Raw genomic sequence first — 19,936 nt, 5'->3', positions numbered from 1 at the left:
GAGACAGAAAAAGTTCAAAGTGAGCATAGTCAGTATCATGGCAAGTCACACAGGAAATGAGGGAAAGAAGTTTCGGGTGTAGTTTTATTTTATAATGTAGGAAATAGCTAAGCCTTTATAAAGCCCTCAAAGACTACAGCTGACAATCAACTTACAGAAAAATTTACATAGTGCCAAATGTTACTTTATTTTATTTTCATTAGGTAATATGTCACTCCTATTGATATGCTGACAATGTAGAGGGTAAATCCATAGTTCTCAAATTTCATATAGAAGTGTTTAATAATTCTATAAACAACAAATCATTCTTTTCTAAAAGTATTTCTTAATTTGGAAAATATAACTTGATGTTCAAGATGAAATTATTAACCAAAAATATATTAGATCAAGCACAAAAGTAAACATCTCCACTTAACATCATTTATCACAATTTTTAATAGATTTTTAAGTAATTATTTTTGAAATACCATTGGCTTCTAAGACATTTCGAAACCCATATCTCGAACTACCTCAAATATTCTTTAAGGCTTTCTAGGCACCAGAGGTTGCTTCGAAAATATATTTCACCAAATTATATGCAACCTGTGATGACTAATACTTGGCAAGCTATTTATCAGAACTTTGAAGTTTTATACATTTTCTATCTAAAAGGAATGTAAGACAATTACTTGAGGTACATAATTCCCAGTTGGTTGTGCTACAATTAATAAACTTATTTTTCTTATACTAGACAACCACAATGTTTCACCAGTTCTGCTTCTTCTGTGCCTGCCTATTGTTCATTAACTTTTAACAATGGACTTTCTTGAGAGCTACACAAAGTTCCTAACATTGCATTTTGCAACTGTGGATTGCAACTGTAGAAAAGCTACATAGATATCCTTGTTTCTGTAACTTGTCTGAATACAAAGAATAATGGTTGCATAGTCTTTAACCTGATAATGAGACATATATAAATAAAGATAGCTAGCATAACTCTTTAGATCTTCATCTCCATCAGAGAGCAGAGTTCCATAGAATCCCAGCTTAATCTTCAAAATCTGTGTCTGTGAGTCTTTATTTTTCTAATCCCCTTTTGCCCCTCACTGGAATGTTGAGTTTGTGCTGGTTGAGGCACTCATAAGTCTGGTAGAGAGAGTGAATGTACAGTGGATGAATGAGTGGACCTATGAATCACTGGCGAAAAGTTGGATTCATCATTACACAAGTAATGTCACAAGTACACAGGTCATTCTCTCCCCATTAGTCTCCTAACTGCCCCTCTGACATCTTTGTTTCTGAGGGTATAGATGAGAGGGTTGAGACTTGGTGTGACAACAGTATAAAACAGGGCAATGAATTTGCCTTGCTCTTGAGAATTTTCTGTTGGTGGTTGGAGATAAATGCACAGAACTGGAATGAAAAAGAGGGAAACAACCATAAGATGGGCTCCACATGTCCCAAAGACTTTCTGAAGTCCGGTAGTTGACTGCATCCTCAATACAGCTCTACCAATGGCACCATAGGATGTCAGAATGAGGATGAGTGGTATGAGAACAAAAATGGAGCTTGTGACCATGAGGGTCAGCTCATTGACATGAGTATCAACACATGACAATTTGAGAAGTGCTGGAACTTCACAGAAAAAGTGATCAACTTGGTAATGTCCACACAGGGGTACCCAGAACATAAAGAGGGAATGGAGTGCTGAGTTTATAAAGCCACTTACCCAGGATGCCACAGCTAAGGACTGGCAGAGTCGAGGGTGCATGAGGACAGTGTAATGCAAAGGTTTACACACAGCTGCATAACGGTCATAAGACATCACCACCAGGAGGACACACTCTGTGGTTCCCAGCGCAAGGGCAAAGTAGAGTTGAATCATACAAGCGGCATATGAAATGGTCTTCTCTGGGTCCCAGAGGTTTACCAGCAATTGTGGGATAGAGCTGGTGGTGTAGCAGAGATCCAGAAAAGAGAGGTTTGAGAGGAAGAAGTACATGGGAGTGTGGAGATGGGAATCCAGGTATGACAGCATGATGATAAACAAATTACCTATCAGTGTCAACAAGTAGAATATAAAGATTACCACAAAGAGAGCTATTTCCAGGTGTGGCCAATGAGAAAAGCCCAGTAGAATGAAGTATCCTTGAGTAGTACCATTGATTTTTTCCATCATTGTTTTCTGTTAAATGGAGGAACAAAATCATAAAAACTCATAGGACATATGAAAATGATCCAAGAATCATAGGGACATGTGAAAAATAACAAAAAGCCAATTTTTAAAAGCCTACCACTGTGGAATTGATAAGTAGAGCATTAAGAGAAACTATCAGAGTAATTGATTGAACAATATATGAACCTTCAAATTCTTATCGGATGTGAAAGTAAGAGTAAAATATACTTGTGGTGAGAACTAAGCTATTCTATATGCTAGAATAGTATATAATAAATGTAAAAGTCATCATGCCTTCAGGAAGACATAAATAGATAAAAGCTGGTAGATAATAATTTAATGAGAAGCAGGTTATCTACATAGTCTATAATATATCTCTACCATTTGCTTGGAATCACAAGTAATTTTGTATTTGCAGAAACTGGTGGACACCCCTATAACCAGTGGTGAACGTGATCATCAACAATATTGGGACAAAGTATTATGTGACTGCTGATGTGTTGCTCTCAATAGGACACAATATCTCGTTGGTCCTATTCCTACCAAGAATGAATAGCCTACTTCTAGTAATAAAGAAAAGTGACACAACTCAAAAGAAACAATATGCTTTACCTGTACTGCTCAAAAGTATCAGTCAATAAAATGAGTGACAGTTGAGGAACTGGTTTATGTCAAAGGAGACCAATGAGGCACAATGGTTAAAATTGTGATCCTATGAAAAGATCAATTAAAAATTATTGAGACCATTGGAGAAATATGAATATAGACTATTGACTAGATAATATTTTCTCCACATTAATTTTGCCGATTTTGGTTACTGTACAGATTTTATGTAAAGTAATGTTGTTTTTTTCTTTGCAAATGAACACAAAAAGAGACAGTATTAGTGAACATAGCCTCTCCAACTTGTTCTCAAGTGCTTCAAAAAACGGTGGACAGATACATTGATAGCTGGATACACAGACCAATAGATAGATAGATAGATAACAGAAAATTAGATGAAAGAACAAATATTTTCATGGAGAACAGTTTACTAATGCACAATCTAGATAAAGGGAAATTTTCAGGGAAAATGTTTTACTATTGCACAATCTCAATACAGGATGCATGGTAATGTAATGTATCACTTTTTCTAATTGTTCTGTAAATTTGAAATTCTGCCACAATAAAAGACTAAATAATTTCATATAATCACATTCAGATATTTGCCTTTTTATAGAAAAAAGTAACATCATAAATTCAAGTTCTCCTCATTTATCGTAGGTGAATTTTAATTGGTAAGTAAGTGGTAAATGAAGAAATACCTAACTTAGCTAAGAAAGACAATTTACATGAAACAATCTTTGTTACCAAAGAAAAATTTTATTACCTAATGAGCGACTTCAGTTTTCTTCTTGGCATTTTTAGGGTACTGTTAGTTATTTAAACACAGAAACCATAAAATTTGCAATCCTAACAATCATACATATGGATGAAAATATAGGAGGAAAAATATCTAATTTTGTAAAGATTTCAAATTATCTATGTAGGGTAGAAGATATTTAGAATCATTTAATCATGCTTATAGAAAGAACTTTATCACCAGGACTTTGTGCATTTGGATGAAGAGCTACTTTCTAACTATTCCTCCCCTCTTTTTGTGCTGATGGGTTTCTTTCATGCTTCCTCTTAAGGAAAAGAAAAAAAGTAACAGCAGAGCCACCTATGGTTTCCTCTTTTTGTTGTTTCTTAGTTGCTCATGTTCTATAAATGCACCTCTAATAATAATACATGCTAGGACTAGCTAACACAGTGAGTCTCAGCAGAGAAATTTGGAGCATTCAGGTTGGCTCCATAACTTTAAGACTGACTCAGATTTTGTAACTGTTCATGGTATTGGTTATAAAGAGAATAATTAGACAGTTACACTAGTCTCGAATAATAGTTTCAACTCAGAAACCATTCAGGATAATCAGTGACTACACTTAAAAAAAAAAAAAAAAACTTTCTTAAAACTGATAATGAATTCAAAATTAGCAATAGTCAAATAGTAAATCATGACTATTTCTTCACTATAGATCACTATGAGCAGTGTGGGCCTGAATGTTGTAGTCATTTCCTTATAAAAATGTAATTTTCTTTGTCTTGAACAGTGCCTCCACAACTTAATACATTAACTAAAACAAAGAGGAGGTTGTGAGATATGTTTATATATTCCATATGAAACTTGTTGACTATTTGTACACAGAGAGCACCTAGAGGCACTTGAGATGAGGGAAAAATTTTTCTTTCAGATACAAAAAATAAAAAGTAGAAAATTCATGCTTTAATTTTACTACTAATGGAAAGGAGGGAAATAAAGATCTTCTCCAATTTTGCTCCTATTGGCTGTGGATGAACTCTCCACTCTAGTTTTAGAAGTAGGCATTGTGGAGGGAAAAGGGGCTGCTTTTCCCATTCCTTCTTCATTGGCTGAAACCTTTTGATCTTGATCATGTTACTTCTTTCATATTCTTACCTAGTGCTCAAATGTCACTGGAACAACTACTGTCATTTCCATCCATCCATGTCTGTCATATTCCATATCTATCTTTCATGTGTGCATGACTTGATCCTTGATCCTGTTGGTTTCCTTGAAATCACCAGCACAAATTCTTGCCTACACCTTAGATTATAATCTACAACATCAAATCAGTAAAGCAAAGTCTTAAAATTACTCTGCTTTACTAACTGTGATTGTCATTGCTGCAGAAGAGAAAATCCTGTGTCTACTCAAAGATTTTGTACCTGGAAGGAAACACTCAGAGCAATTGGTGTATCAGGGGATTGCCTCTTAGAACCTTTGGACCTTTGTGGGAACAAAAGAAGAATGTGATTTAATTTCCTTGACTGAGCCATAGGGATGGCAAATTCCCAACTGTCAATTAATGCCTTTCAAGAGCTTGTCTTGGTTGTGAAACTGTCACAGGAATGCAATCAGGATGATATTACACTATTGTACTAAAATTATAATGGGTCTATAGTCTATCACCGAGAAAAATGCTGAACAGGGTTTGCCAAGAAGGAAAGGGAATTTCAACAGTTAGCTTAAATATTTTCCACAAATTCTCATCCTGCTGAAAGCTAAAATTGGAGGGATAATTTGTCAACTATCACAATTGGAGATGGATGAAAGCATAAAATAGTAAAAAATAAAGAATGAACCATATATCCTTACCTGATTAAGTTCTTCCATTGTTTCTACCTTGTATGTAAAATCTAAGAATAGCTCAGTATGACAAATATTTTGAAATTCATCTTTGAAGATCAAATATACTCAGAAATTTACTACCAAAACCAAAATAAGCCAATAAATAAATAAAAATAAAAAGTAATGAAAGTATATTTCCCAAACATACTTCTACAATTCTGCTGGATGCTTTGACAAATAAATAACTGAAGGATTCAGGGATTGTTACTGTACATCCAATAATCATGTTGTAGGCATAAAAAAGGATTTCATGAGTTTAGAAATCAATGATTATTTCAAAATTGTTACATTGACACTTAACAGATTTATTTGAATTTTACCTTTCCACAAAAGACCCTTCCTAATTCTTTCTCTTCGCAAAGATATAGTTTTAGAGATTACCACACTATGTGAAGTGAGAAGAAACATTGGAAACTTTTAAATAGTTGCATTGAAATGCTCCCATGGCAGCAAGATGTGCTTCTTGCCTAACTGTGTTATGCTATGCAGACCTGAGAACCTCTGCAGTGTGGAGCAAACCATGGTTAAACCATCTTGAATTCTCCCTTGAAGATTTTCCCAAATGCCTCTTTAGTGTGTTTACAACCAGGGTTAAAATGTTTTGTTGCTTTCTGGTTGTTCCTCAGGAATGTCTTGCTTGAGAAAATGAGAAACATTTTAGATTGTCTTGCTTGCAGAGGAAATTTCAGGATTGCTTATGCTTTACATTAAAGGTAGAGCACACTTTTGATTCAAATATTATATCTGTCTTTTCTTTGAAAGTGTTTCTCAAAAGTTAGCTATGTGAGAAAATACTAAGCACATATATCCTAGAAACGTGAAGTAGTTTAGTAAAAATAAAACATTTCTCTGTGTTCCCCTTCACTTCTATCAATATTATTTATCCTGAGATTTTGTATGTAGTTGTTGGTAGTCTTGATTTTCAGAGTTTGGATAGCACTCACAATTCTGGAAGAAGTAATCTCCGTAGGCCTAAAAGTTCATACACACATTAAGTAGCCCAAGAATGAAGGTAATTGAAGAAAACCTCAGAAGTATAACCAGTTTATGGTATGCTTCAGACACAAATATTATAGGGTTTTGTTTCAAAAGAGAAGACATCAAATTTATCAGTATATAAAAAATAAACAAAGAATATTCTAATTAATCAATACGGTTAAAGTCGTTATTTAGTATTACAGAATTTTATGTAATTTGTAGTTTGTTACTAGCCTGTATAAAACAACATTTCCTGGCAATTGGTCAGAAATCTGATAATTTTAAATAACACAGAAAAGTTTCAAACTAAATATGTCAAAATTTTTCTCTTATATGTGGAAGTTAAACCAAAAAAAAAAAAAAAAAAAAACTTGGGGAAAATAAAAGGTAGATCACTGGAGCAGAGGAACAGGATTAATGGGGAGGGAGAGGAATGGGAAAAGAGGAACAGTGGAATAAAATTGAGTTAATGAAGCCATGTGCATGTGTAAATATACCCCAGTGAATTTCATCTATCTATCTAGATAAAATAGATATAGATATAACAGTACTTTAAAAATTAATTTAAATATATAAATGTAGACTATTTATATATTATATGTATACATATATATTATGAAATATGTATTATAAAATATATATTTATACACATTGAATATATATTTAAATTAGTTTTATATATAAATATATTCATAATATAAAATATATATTTAAATTAGTAGGTGTGTGTGTATGTGTGTGTGTGTATATAATTTTTAGAGATAATAAAAAAAAGGAAGGAAGACAAGTAAAATAGAGGAAAGCAAACAAGAAGAGGGAAGGGAGAGGGAGAAGAGTAATAATGGAGACTGAAGTGGAGCAAATTATATTCCATGCAGTCATGATCATGTGGAAAAGGACCTCAATATAGTGAATAACTCTAATTCACTAGTAGAAATATAAAAAAATTAGTGTTAGACCTGGATCAAGTACCATATGATCTGTTGTTTTTGAGTATATCCAGTTTAATACTAATTCTTATATAGAATAAAATGAGATTCATCATCCAATTTTGTGTTTCGATCTTGATTATGTCAGAAGAAATGTTAGAGAAGTCTGAATGATACTTTGTTTTCTTAAAAGTTATTGCTTTTTTACAACACCTTATATTGAATTCTCAACATATTAATTCAACAGAATCTAACTGTGCAACCAATTAACTTATCTTCATAAATTGTAACCGATTTTATGATAAAGTTTCAAGCTTTGGTTTTGAGCACTAGAGCTAGGTTTTAGCACTTTCAACTTTTACTTAAAAAGACTTTGAGAGTCCTTACTTCCAAAATACCTATCAATGGAAAGATACTCATAGTGTTTCTTCAAGTATCCAAGTTGCTTTATAACCCATGACACAAATTTTTATAATATTATAGTTTTTCTCTCATCTATATTTTAGGCATTCTTTTCCATTTCAATATGTTGGAGTATTTCCCCTAAGTTTTCTTCCTGCAGTTTAATGTTCCTGGTCCAATTCCTAGGTCTTGATTTGTTTTGAGTTGAATTGTGTGAGAGTTGCGATTTAGGAAACTAGTTTCATTCTTCCATATACGAATATCCAATTTTCCCAGCCCCATTTTTGAAAAAAGGCCGTCTTTCCCCCTAGAGATTCGGTCACTCTGCCAGATATCAGGTAATTATGTTTGGGTGGGTTGGTCTCTGTGGCTTCTTTTCTACCCCATTGCACTTTCCTGATTGGTGAAGACATTGGACATTTTTTCATGTATTTGTTGGGCATTTGTGTTTCTCCTCTTGAGAAGTGTCTTGTTAGTTCTTTTGTCCATTTATTAATTAGATTATTTGGTTATTTTGGTGGCAACTTTTTGAGTTCTTTATATAGTCTGGGTATTAAACCTCTAAGGGGTATGTGACTGAGAACTTCCCCCTTTTACAGGCTCTTTCCTCGGGCTCTTCATTGTTTCCTTTGCTGTACGGAAGCTTCTTAATATGATATGGTTCCACTTATTGAGTTTTGGTTGATTTCTTGGGCTTTAGGAGTCTGGTTAAGAAAATTAATGCCCATGCCAACATGCTGGAGTGTTGAGTTTACATTTTCTTCCAGTGTTTGCAGAGTTTCTGGTCTAATTCCTTGGCCTTTGATCCATTCTGATTTAGCTTTTGTGCAGCATGAGAGATAGAGATCTGATTTCATTCTTCTGCATATGACTATCCAGTTTTTTCAGCATCATTTATGCTTTCTATGTCTTACTGGCTCAATTTCAATAGGTTTATGTGTCTCGAAATCTGTCCATTACTTTCTGAATTTTCATTTTATAAGTATATGAATTTTCATGTAGGCCCTAATGATCCTCTGGATTTCAGAAATGCTTGTTGTGCTATCTCCTTTTTCATTTCTCATTTTATCAATTTTGATTTTTTGGTTAGTTTGAAGACATATCTTTTTGTCATTTCATAAAATCAACTCTTTGTTTCATTGATTCTTTGTATTATTATTTATTCTCTATTTAATTAATTTTGGTTCTTATCTCATTTCCTTCCCTTTACTGATATTGGAAATTGTTTTTCTTAATTGTTAACATTCACCATTGGGTTATTTATTTGGGATCTTTGTGATTATCTTATGTAGGTACTCATTACTCTAATCTTACCCTTCAGGATTCCTTCAAAGTTTCCCAAAGATTTGAGTATGCTATGTCTGTATTCTCACTTGATATTAAAAATATACAAATTTCTCCATTAATTTTATCTATTATCCATTCATAATTTAAAGTGTATTGTTTGATCTATATTTATTTGATTCCTGTGGTTTTCTTGCAATTGATTTCTAAATTTATTTTTTTATGGTATGATAAGATGGAAGGAATTAAATGAATTTACTATGATTTATTTACTACGATATGGTTTGCATCCTAAAATATGATCTGTTTTAGAGATGGTTATATGAATAGCTGAGAAGAAAGTTAATTTTGCTGTTAGGGAAATTATTCTATAAATGGCAGCTGGAACCACTTGATTTATATTATATTTTAAATGCCTGAAATGTCTTTGCTGATTGTGTTTTCAATGACCTATCTGTTGGTAAGAGAGATATGTTGGAATCCACTCAGTATTACTGAATTGGAGTCTGAGTCTTTATGTGGAATCATATATATATTTAGTTTAATGAAGTGCACATTTGGGTCATAAATATTTACTCTTATTGTATCTTCCTATTATATTGTTCCCTTTTTAAATTATTGATTCATTTAATTTTTGATTCATTGTACACAAATGGGGAACAACTTTCATTTCTCTGGTTGTACATGAACTAGAGTCACACCATTTGTGTAATCATACATGTATATAGGGTAATGATGTTGTCTCAATCTATTATCTTTCCTTCCCTCCACCCGCTCCACATCCCTCATTTCCCTCTACACAATCCATCCTTCCTCCATTCTTCCCATACCCCCAATTATGTATCATCATCCACTTATCAGAGAAATCATTCAGCTTTTGATTTTTTGGGATTGGCTTATTTCATTTAGCATGATATTCTTCGACTCCATTCATTTACCTGCAAATGCCATAATTTTATTCTTCTTTATAACAGAGCAGTATTCAATTGTGTATATATACCACAGTTTCTTTATCCATTCATCTATCAAAGGGCTTCTAGGTTGGTTCCACAATCTAGCTACTGTGAATTGAACAGCTATACACATTGATGTGACTGCATCACTGTGGTATGCTGATTTTAAGTCCTTTGGGTATAGGCCAAAGAGTGGGATAACTGGTTCAAATGGTGGTTCCATTCCAAGTTTTCTAAGGAAACTCCATACTGTTTTCCAGAGTATCTGCACCAATTTGCAACCTCACCAGCAGTGTATAAATGTACCTTTTTTTTCCACATCCTGGCCAACACCTATTGTTACCTGTATTCTTGATAACAGCCATTCTAATTGGGATGAGATGAAATCTTATATTTCTTTTATTACTAGAGATATTGAACAATTTTTTTCATACATCTATTTATTGCTTGAAGATCTTCTGTGAAATGTCTGCTTATTTCCTTAGCCTATTTATTGATTGGGTTATTTGTATTCTTGGTGTAAAGTTTTTTGAGTTCTTTATAAATTCTGGAGATTAGTGCTCTATCTGAAGTGTGTGTGGTAAAGATTGTCTCCCACTTTTTAGGATCTCTCTTCACATTGTTGATTGTTTCCTTTGCTGACAAAGACTTTTTAGTTTGAATTCATCCCATTTATTGATTCTTTCTTGCATTTCTTGCATTTTGGGAGTCTTGTTAAGGAAGTCTGGTCCTAAGCTGACATGATGAAGATTTGAGCCTACTTTTTCTTCTATTTGGTGTAGGATCTCTAGTCCAATTCCTAGGTCTTTGATCCATTTTGAGTTGAGTTTTGTAAAGGGTGAAAGATAGGGATTTAATTTCATTTTGCTGCATATGGATTTCCAGTTTTGCCAGCACCATTTGTTGCATCACCATTTGTTGCTATCTTTTCTCCATTGTATGTTTTTGGCACCTTTATCTAGTATGAGATAACTGTATTTATGGGTTTACCTCTGGGTTCTCTATTCTGTATGGTTGGACTACCCATCTATTTGGTGATAGTACTATGCCTTTTTTGTTATTATTGTTTGTAGTACAATTGATGTTCTGGTAATGCGATACCCCCTGCTTCACTCTTCCTGCTAAGAATTACTTTGGCTATTCTGAGTCTCTTTTTCTTCATCATTATTTTCTCTGTTTCTATGAAGTATGTCATTGGAATTTTAATTGCAACTGCATTGAATTTGTACAGTACTTTTGGTAGTATGGCCATTTTGACAATATTAAGTCTGCTTATCCAAGAACATGGTAGATCTTTCCATGTTCTAAGGTTTTCTTTAATTTCTGTCTTTAGTGTTCTGTAGTTTTCATTGTAAAGGTTTTTCACCTCGTTTGTTAGATTAATTCCCAAATATTTTATTTATTTTTTGAGGCTATTATGCATGCAGTGGTTTTCCTAATTTCTCTTTCAGAGGATTCATCACTTATGAATAAAAAATGCATTAGATTTATGCATGTTGATTTTATATAATGCTACTTTCCTGAATTCATTTATGAGTTCTAGACATTTTGTTCTGAAATTTTTTGGATCCTTTAAATATAGAATCACATTATTGGCAAATAGTGATAGCTTGAGTTCTTCTTTTCCTATTCGTATCCCTTTAATTTCTTTGGTCTGTCTAATTGCTCTGGGTAGAGTTTCAAGGATGTTGGGGAATAAAAGTGGTGAAAGAGGGCATCCCTGTCTTGTTTCAGTTTTTAGAGGGAATGCTTTCAGTTCTTCTCCATTTAGAATGGTATTGGTCATGGGCTTAGCATAGATAGCCTTTACAATGTTGAGGTATGTTCCTACTATCCCTATTTTTCCTGGTGTTTTAAGCATGAACAGGTGTTGTATTTAGCAAATGCTTTTTCTGCATCTATTGAAATAATAACTTTAAGCCTATCGATGTGGTGAATTACATTTATCAATATCCTGATGTTAAACATCCTGGCATCCCTGAAATGAAACCCAATTGATTGTGGTACACTAACTTTTTAATATGTTTTTGTTTGTGATTTGCTAGAATTTTGTTAAGAATTTTTGCATCTATGTTCATCAGGGATAGTGATCTTAAATTTTCTTTCCTTGATGGGTCTTTGTCTGCTTTTGGTATCAGAGTGATACTAGCTTAATTGAATAAATTTGGAGGGTTCCCTCCTTTTCTATTTCACTAGTATTTTGAGGAGTATGGGAATTAGCTTTTCTTTGAAGATCTTGTAGAACTCAGCTGAGAATCTGTCTGGTCCAGGGCTTTTCTTTGTTGGTAGGCCTTTGATGGCTTCTTTTATTTCATAGCTTGAAATTGATCTGTTTAAATTATGTATGTCCTCCTGATTCAGTTTCAGTGGATCATGTGTCTCTAGAAACCTGTCTATGTCTTTGAGATTTTCTATTTTGTTGGAGTATAGGTTTTCAAAATAGCTTCTAATTATGTTTTGTATTTCAATAGTTTCTGTCATGACATTTCCTTTTTCATCACGTATTTTAGTAATTTGAGTTTCCTCTCTCCTTCTCTTCAATAGTGGGGTTAAGTATTTATCAATTTTGTTTACTTTTCCAGAGAACCAACCTTTTTGTTTTATCAATTTTTCTTTTATTTCAATTGTTTTGATTTCAGCTCTGATTTCAATTATTTCTTGTCTTCTATTACTTTTGGTGTTGATCTCTTTTTTTCTAGGACTGTAAGCTGTAATGTTAGGTCATTTATTTCTTGACTTTTCCTTCTCTTCTTGAATGCACTCCATGCAATGAATTTTCCTGTTAGTACTGCTTTCAGAATGTCCCAGAGATTTTGATATGTTGTATCATTGTTCTTGTTTCCTCTAATAAATTTTTTTATCTCTTTCCTATTGGTGGAACATTGTTTGGCCAGTTCTGTGCCACCCCTCCTTCCAAGGCCCTCAGTCTGTGGGCTCCTTTGCAAGTTTCATGGAACTTGTCAGCTCTCCTCCATTCCCTTCCAATATTGGGAGAAGTGGTTCAGGGTTGACCACATTTCATCTGACCCTAATCAGATGAATTAACCCCTAGTGCATTAATTAGACTTCTTATTCCAGAGCTCAGATAGTACAAATGAAAATGTCTTTTGCTCTTCTCAGTTCTGTAGGCTTGGTTTCCTGCCACAGAACAGCTCTTTTGATTTTCTCTTGGGGATCTGCTACAGTATTTTGAGTTCTTCTGACCCACCCTCTTTCATTCACAACAAAAGATACCCTGTGGGCCAGCCAGATGCCAATCTCATATGGGGATGGATTTCAGGTGCCTCCTGAGAATTCTATTCATAGAGCAGCATCGTAGACAGAGAGAGCATGTGATAAATCACATACTCCACCACTTTAAAGTGTATGGCCTTTTAAGATACAGTACCTGAGTATAGTCATGCCCAACTCTTTGGATTCCTGAAGACATCTTCTTGTCTCATGAATGACATCTTGTCTTATGAAAGACATTTTGTCTTATGAATGACAAGTGAAAAGTTCAAATGAAAAGTGAGTAGTACTTCTGAATTCCCTGGATATGATTTTCTCTGTGTTTCAATTACATTCTACAAGGGACACTCTACTTCATGTGGTAGGGACTGGATGGAACATTGTGGCAATATTTGCAATGATTTCCCAATTTCCCATAGTGGCAAATTCACATGAGCCCTCCACAAGAATTCCCGCATCAGTTCTCACCTCACAAGTTGAGAAACAGAACAATTTCAAACCTTTCAAACCCCAGTTTGCTTTACTGTCTCTTTGTAAGTTCAAATTACCTGTCTCTGAAGATGATGTGGAGAAAAAAGAACACTTTTACAATGCTGGTAGGATTGTAAATAACTACAGAAATAACTATGGAAATCAATGTGGGATTTACTCAAAAGAGTAGGCATGGAATCACCATATGACTCAGCCATAGCCTTCAGTATTTATCCTAAAGAATTGAAGTATCATACTATAATGATACATGCATAGCCGTATTCATAGTAGCACAATTCACAATAGCCAAACTATGGAACCAAGCTAGTTATTCATAAATAGATGAATGTAAAAAGAAAATGTGGTATATATACACGATGGAGTTTTAGTCATAAACAAAAGTGAAATTATGTTATTTTCATGAAAATGGATGGAACTAGAGAACATGATTTGAACAAAAGAAACCAAACTCAGAAGATCAAAGGTCATGTTTTCTCTCATATGTGGAAGCTAGAGAGGAAAAGAGAAAAGAAACAGAGGGTACAGGGCCTGGATCTAGTGAAAATAAAAGGAAGATTGATAAAAGAAAATGACAAGGGGGGTGGAAAGAGGGGAAGGTGAGAAGTGTTGGGGAGTGATATGGGTCAATTTATATTGTTTGCACATATGAATATGAACAACATATCCCATCATTATGTATAACTGTAATAATGCACCAATTACAAATGCGAAAAGAAAAAGAAAGATTAATCATTTTTTCAAAGCATAGAGTAATTTACACAGATTGCACAGGGTAGCCAGGCTGTCCATATAGATTTGGGACAATTTGAAGAGTGAGTAAATGTTTCTCAAGTGACATTAATAAGATGCTCATTGATAACAGATTGTCATGCCATTTTTATAAAAACTAGATGGAACTTGTGCAATTGTATCTAAATTCGTATTACCAAAATATTTGGCAACTTAACAAAGTTACTATTTCTTTATGTACCAACCCAAATAGAATTATTTTATCCATTTCCAAGAACAGTGTACCCATACTGATACATATTAGCCAAGTATGCTACTTGCCTAACGAGATAATAAATTACATAATGAATGGGACAGATTATGAAGAAGAACATATAACACTAGAAATATGACATGAATGAGTTCATAAGAAAAACCCTTATAAATGTAATTATAATAGCTAAATATTTTAAAATTTTTATTTGCAAATGAAAATACTCCTCACCAGGTTGCTTAATGCCCCCTTCACATTCTTATTCCTCAGAGTGTAGATGAAGGGGTTGACTGTAGGAGTCACCACTCCATAGAAGAGAGCCATGAACTTGGGCTGGTCCCTTGTAATGGAAGAGGGGGGCTGAAGGTACATACTAATGGCTGGACCAAAAAATAAGAAAATTACAATGAGATGAGAGGAACATGTGCCAAAGGCCTTTTTCTTTCCTTCAGAAGTTTTCATGTTAAGAACAGCACGTCCAATACTGGCATAAGAGGCAAGAATTAAGCACAGAGGAACAGCTAACATAAAAATGCACACCACAGACAATGTGAGCTCATTAGCCTCCTTTTCCCCACAGGCAGTCTTTATAAGAACTGGAATCTCACACAGCACGTGATCCAGTTTATTGATGCCACACAAAGGTAATTGTAGTGTAATGGTGGCCTCTGATACAGCATAAGTGATTCCACCCAGCCATGCAGTGGACACTAACAGAACAGAGGTGGGCTGATTCATGATGAGGGTGTAGTGCAGAGGTCTGCAGATGGCCACATAGCGGTCAAAGGACATGACAACCAGGAGCAGACATTCTGTGCCTGCCATCGTGTGGAAGATATAAAGCTGAACTACACACCCCATATAGCTGATGGTCTTCTTAGAGCTTCCCAGGTTAAAGAGCATCTGAGGCACAATGCTGGTGGTATAACACATGTCCAAGAAGGAGAGGTTGGTGAGGAAAAAGTACATGGGGCTGTGGAGATGGGCATCTAACACGGACACCAGAATGATGGCTATGTTTCCCAGCAAGGCCATGGGGTATGTTATGAGAAGAATAATGAATAGAGGAAGTTCTAGCCAATGTTGGTCAGAAAATCCTAGAAGAATAAACTCCTCAGGGTGGCTTTCATTAATTAGTGCCATTCTATTCAATGTGTTTCACCTATAAAAGAAAGTGCCAAAAGTTAGCATGACAGGACAAAAATAGTGACAATCCATTTGCTTTCTCTCACAGAATATAGAATAGAGGGATTTGGGGTCGAAACAACTTAAAGCAAGAAGTTGTCTAAGGAAACTTCTATCTTAAGAACTTAAGGTGTTTATGAACAATTTATCCTATCATTCTGAAAGAATTTCCTCTTCTTATTTCTAATAAGGTGGACAATAAATAATGCCTTGTGATTTGGTAAGGATTAAATGAAAAAAAAAAAGCAACTGTGTTTTGGAAGCTCCAAATTATTGGTTTTGTACTTTTATTGGCATAAAAAACAACTGAGTAGATTAATATGAAGTTCATCGCTTCCTATGTATAGGTGCCTGATAGAGTAGATGTGAAATGAGGTTAAGTAATTGGATGGCTCATTTTATATCACTGCTGCCAGATATAATAATCATAAAAGTAATCTGGCATAGAGGGTCATGCCTGTAATCCCAGTGAATCAGGAGGCTGTCTCAGGAGGACTACATGTTCAAGGCCATCTTCAGCAAATTATTGAGGCCCTAGTAACTTATTTAGACCTTGTCTCAAAATAAATAAATAAAAAGGGCTGGGGATGTGCATCAGAGGTAAAGTGCCTCTGGATTCAATTCCCAATACCAAAATAAAAGAAAACAAAACAAAAAATATGCAAAATAGAAAAGAAAATGAAGGAAGGAAGGAAGGAAGGAAAGAAGGAAAGAAGGAAGCATGAGCAAAAGAAAAAAAAGAAAAAGAAAATAGAATCATGAAAGTGTTCAGGTAGAGGTAACAGAAGACTGAGGAAGAGAAAACCTGAATAAATAAACTCTCACCACATCCATCTAGTCAGTTGATTAATAACATTTTCTCTACAAAGAGTGAGGTTTTGAATTTAAATAAATATATCTTATGTATTTGAAGTTAGTCAAAAAATGTAAATACCTAACATCAATTTCCGTATGTTTACAGTTATCAATGACCCACATTTTTATTGTTGGTTTTTTTTTTTTTTTTTTTTTTTTTTTTTAATACATGGAGTATAACTCCCCATTTTGGTTGTACCTGATGTGGAGTTACACTGTTATGTATTCATGTATGAACAGAGGAAAGTTATGTCCAATTCATTCTACTTTCTTTCCCATTCCCATCCCCCTTCCTTCCCCCCATAAATTGAAAGAGTTAAGTTACAATGAAAGGTCTCTTCATAATCTGGAATTTGTTGATACACTTATGTGCTTCTTCGTAAAAATATTAGTTCAAAGTTTTGGGTATTTAAACTTTCATGTTACATTTTAGCTAATTTATCTACTTTTTTGGATTTTCTTTCATCAAATGAGCTCATTTACTATTTCAACATAAGAATTTGGGCAGCTAACAGGGATCAGTCATCATATATAAGTACAAATACATTTTTTAACTTTGGATAATTTCTATCAGGAGATATCCCAATTCAGGCCCATAGATATTCAAATCCTGAAATTATTTTATAGTTTTCAGGAAATATTTCATTGTTTTTCAGCTAAAAGGCACGTTTAAAAAAAGAGTAATGTTATGAGTGGAGTAATATTTTCAGAAAAAAATTAAATTTTTAAATTTATGTACTTTTTGTTTATCAAAGTATGCGACATGAAAATCACAATCTATACAACGATGAATACTCAGATGTCAAGTGAAGATTGCATCATACCAAAAAATTCTGTTACTTTTCCAGCCAAATGGTTTCATGGAAACAGATTATATTCTTAGAGCTAGAAAGCACATTTTCAATGATCTCTATTTCATTAAATCCTCAAGGTCACCTGTTGGGGTGCCAATTAGAGCTATTGAGGGTTAAAATGTTAATGTTGCCCTTAAATAATGTACCCATGTGTTATGGCAATAACTTAATAATGGTTAATTTAATAATAAATACTCAAATTAATAATTTAATAATAAAATACATGGCATTAATGAATTGGATTAATGAATTAGATTGAATTTTAAAATTTGCAGTCTACCAACATTGTTGAATAATTCCATTATAAGACACTATATATTCTTTTTTTTTACATTATTATATTCACTTTTCTTAATTTTCTACCTTTAATCATCCATCCATTTTTTAAAGAGTAGTTTTAGATTTGATCCTCCTTTGATTCCTCCATAATCTGTCTAGTTCTAATAACATTATTTACACCAATATTTCTACAGTAACATTAAGGAATTTATACTCAGGAACTTTGCTCCTATTATTCATCTTATGAAATGTAGATTTGCTGGTGAGTACCGACTCCCTTAAAGCACTTTTATTTCTCTGGGTATTACCATAGAGATAAATGTGTTCTACTCTACCACTGTGTATGGACTTTATAATTCTATTCTTATATTTCTCATGTTTGCATATTATTCTCATTATATTTACTTACTTTTAACTCTTGGATTCCATGACTTCTGGACCTTCTACTTCTAGTGATTTTCTATCCTTATTTTACTACACACTACACTATATCCATTAATATATAAAGTCATGTTAAAAGTGGCCAGGCTGTATTCCTGTTGAAGTCTTTGTACCTCTAATCACCTTTTCTTTATAGTTTACCTTATACTTCATTTCCTCACAAGTAGTATTTTAGTTATAATAATAGTACTCTTTGCTTTATAGTTAATAAAAGGTCATAAGAAAGAATAAAAGTAATTTTATTCAAGTCTACAGCATCTGGATAAACTATGTGGTCAAGTGAATCTACTAAATTCTGAGAATATATTTTAAAAATTCACATGACTGATAGAAGACTTCATGCTTCCTCTGAGTATTTAATATTTGTGGGGTGTATTTACTATAATTTGAATGACTGTAAGTATGATCTGAGGAACTAAGAAATAGACTAATTACAGAGAGAAGTCTAATTGTTCCTAGAGCCAGCAAAGTAGCATTTTCAAAGTTTAGAAATGCTCCTTGAAATGAAATGTTCTTTCTCTTGTATGTATAGATCTTATATGTATTACACATCTCAACCTTCCCTATAATTCATGGCCTGTAAGTACATGTATTTTTCACTTACCTTATTTTGTTAAAAATTATTCAAAGAAAAGGAATTATGAAGGAATACACTTGAATTTTTCAAGCTTTCATAAACCATTAGTAACAGATGAGTATTTAAGCATTCTGTTCAGAAGTTACTTTTCCAGGTGACATGGGATAGCAAAGAGAAAAAAGGCTACGTTAGGAAGGCAAGAGTAGAAAATATCAAACATGCCTTATGGGAGTGCTATTTGTATACTATTCCTGAGACCTTTGGTCATAGTTGCCCCATAGGCCATTCATTCACCTTTTTCCCAGGTGAGTCCTTAGAAAAAAGCTCTCCATGGAAATGCTTCTTATGTACAATTAGTTACCTCCTGGCTGATGTTGGGAATCAGTCTGGTTTTTAGATTGGTTTAAAATGAACTCATCCCCTTTCCCAACACACTTAAATAATTTCAAAGAGAATACAATTAAAACTAACTAACTAAATAAAAATGAATAAGCAAGATACAATTAGAGTAGAACTAGTTTGAATAAATAATTCTGGAGAATTTATGTTGGAATATCTTAATTTTCTAGTTTGACAAATTCTTAGTACAGCTCACAGGGATTTCATCATCTATAGTCATAACAATAATGGAGCAGAATTTTGAAAGTGAAGAAAAAATTGATTTTTCTAATGAGAAAAATTCAAGTGATTTTTAAAACAACCTTCAAGATATTGAATTCTTGTGTAAGAAAACTATGAAATTATGATCTGCTTCTGTCTCTGTCCTGCCTCTATCTTTGTCTCTCTCCACTGATTAGTCACACTCAGAGATAACATTAAGATATTTCAATTTACTTGTATTAGGTATCTTATTGTGAAAACAAAATCAAGTATGTTGAGTAGAGGGACAAAAGTAAATGTTTCCCTTTGACTACTCTCTGTTTTCTCTAAAGGTACCACTAGTGTTAAATGACAACATATTTACAAATTATGTATGTGATGGACAGTCTCCACTCCTATCCCTTCCCTAAATTCATCCTCTATCTCAATATATATGTCTTTTGAAAAGAGAAAATTATGACACATTTAGTTATATATCAGATTTTCTTTTTTTAAATTCATGATCCCCAG

At 33.6% G+C, this 19,936-nt stretch overlaps 2 protein-coding genes across 2 annotated transcripts; both read right to left on the bottom strand.

Annotated features, from left to right (window-relative positions):
- Window positions 1–1,228: 1,228 nt before the first annotated feature.
- LOC306666691 (olfactory receptor 2J3-like) lies at window positions 1,229–2,158 on the bottom strand (the record flags this gene model as incomplete). Its single annotated transcript, XM_079148913.1, has 1 exon — window positions 1,229–2,158. The coding sequence occupies one exon, from the start codon at window positions 2,156–2,158 to the stop codon at window positions 1,229–1,231; it is 930 nt and encodes a 309-aa protein (XP_079005039.1).
- A 12,681-nt stretch (window positions 2,159–14,839) lies between these two features.
- LOC306666670 (olfactory receptor 2B11-like) lies at window positions 14,840–15,778 on the bottom strand (the record flags this gene model as incomplete). The annotated part of the gene is made up of 1 exon (XM_079148893.1): window positions 14,840–15,778. One exon carries the CDS (start codon window positions 15,776–15,778, stop codon window positions 14,840–14,842), a length of 939 nt encoding a protein of 312 aa, XP_079005019.1.
- Between the last annotated feature and the right edge of the window lie 4,158 nt (window positions 15,779–19,936).

Source organism: Sciurus vulgaris (genome assembly GCF_902686455.1).
Source record: "Sciurus vulgaris genome assembly, chromosome: 7".
Classification (NCBI taxonomy): Eukaryota; Metazoa; Chordata; class Mammalia; order Rodentia; family Sciuridae; genus Sciurus; species Sciurus vulgaris.
The sequence above is the reverse complement of the archived record's forward strand: the minus strand, read 5'-3'. Positions and strand labels throughout refer to the sequence as shown.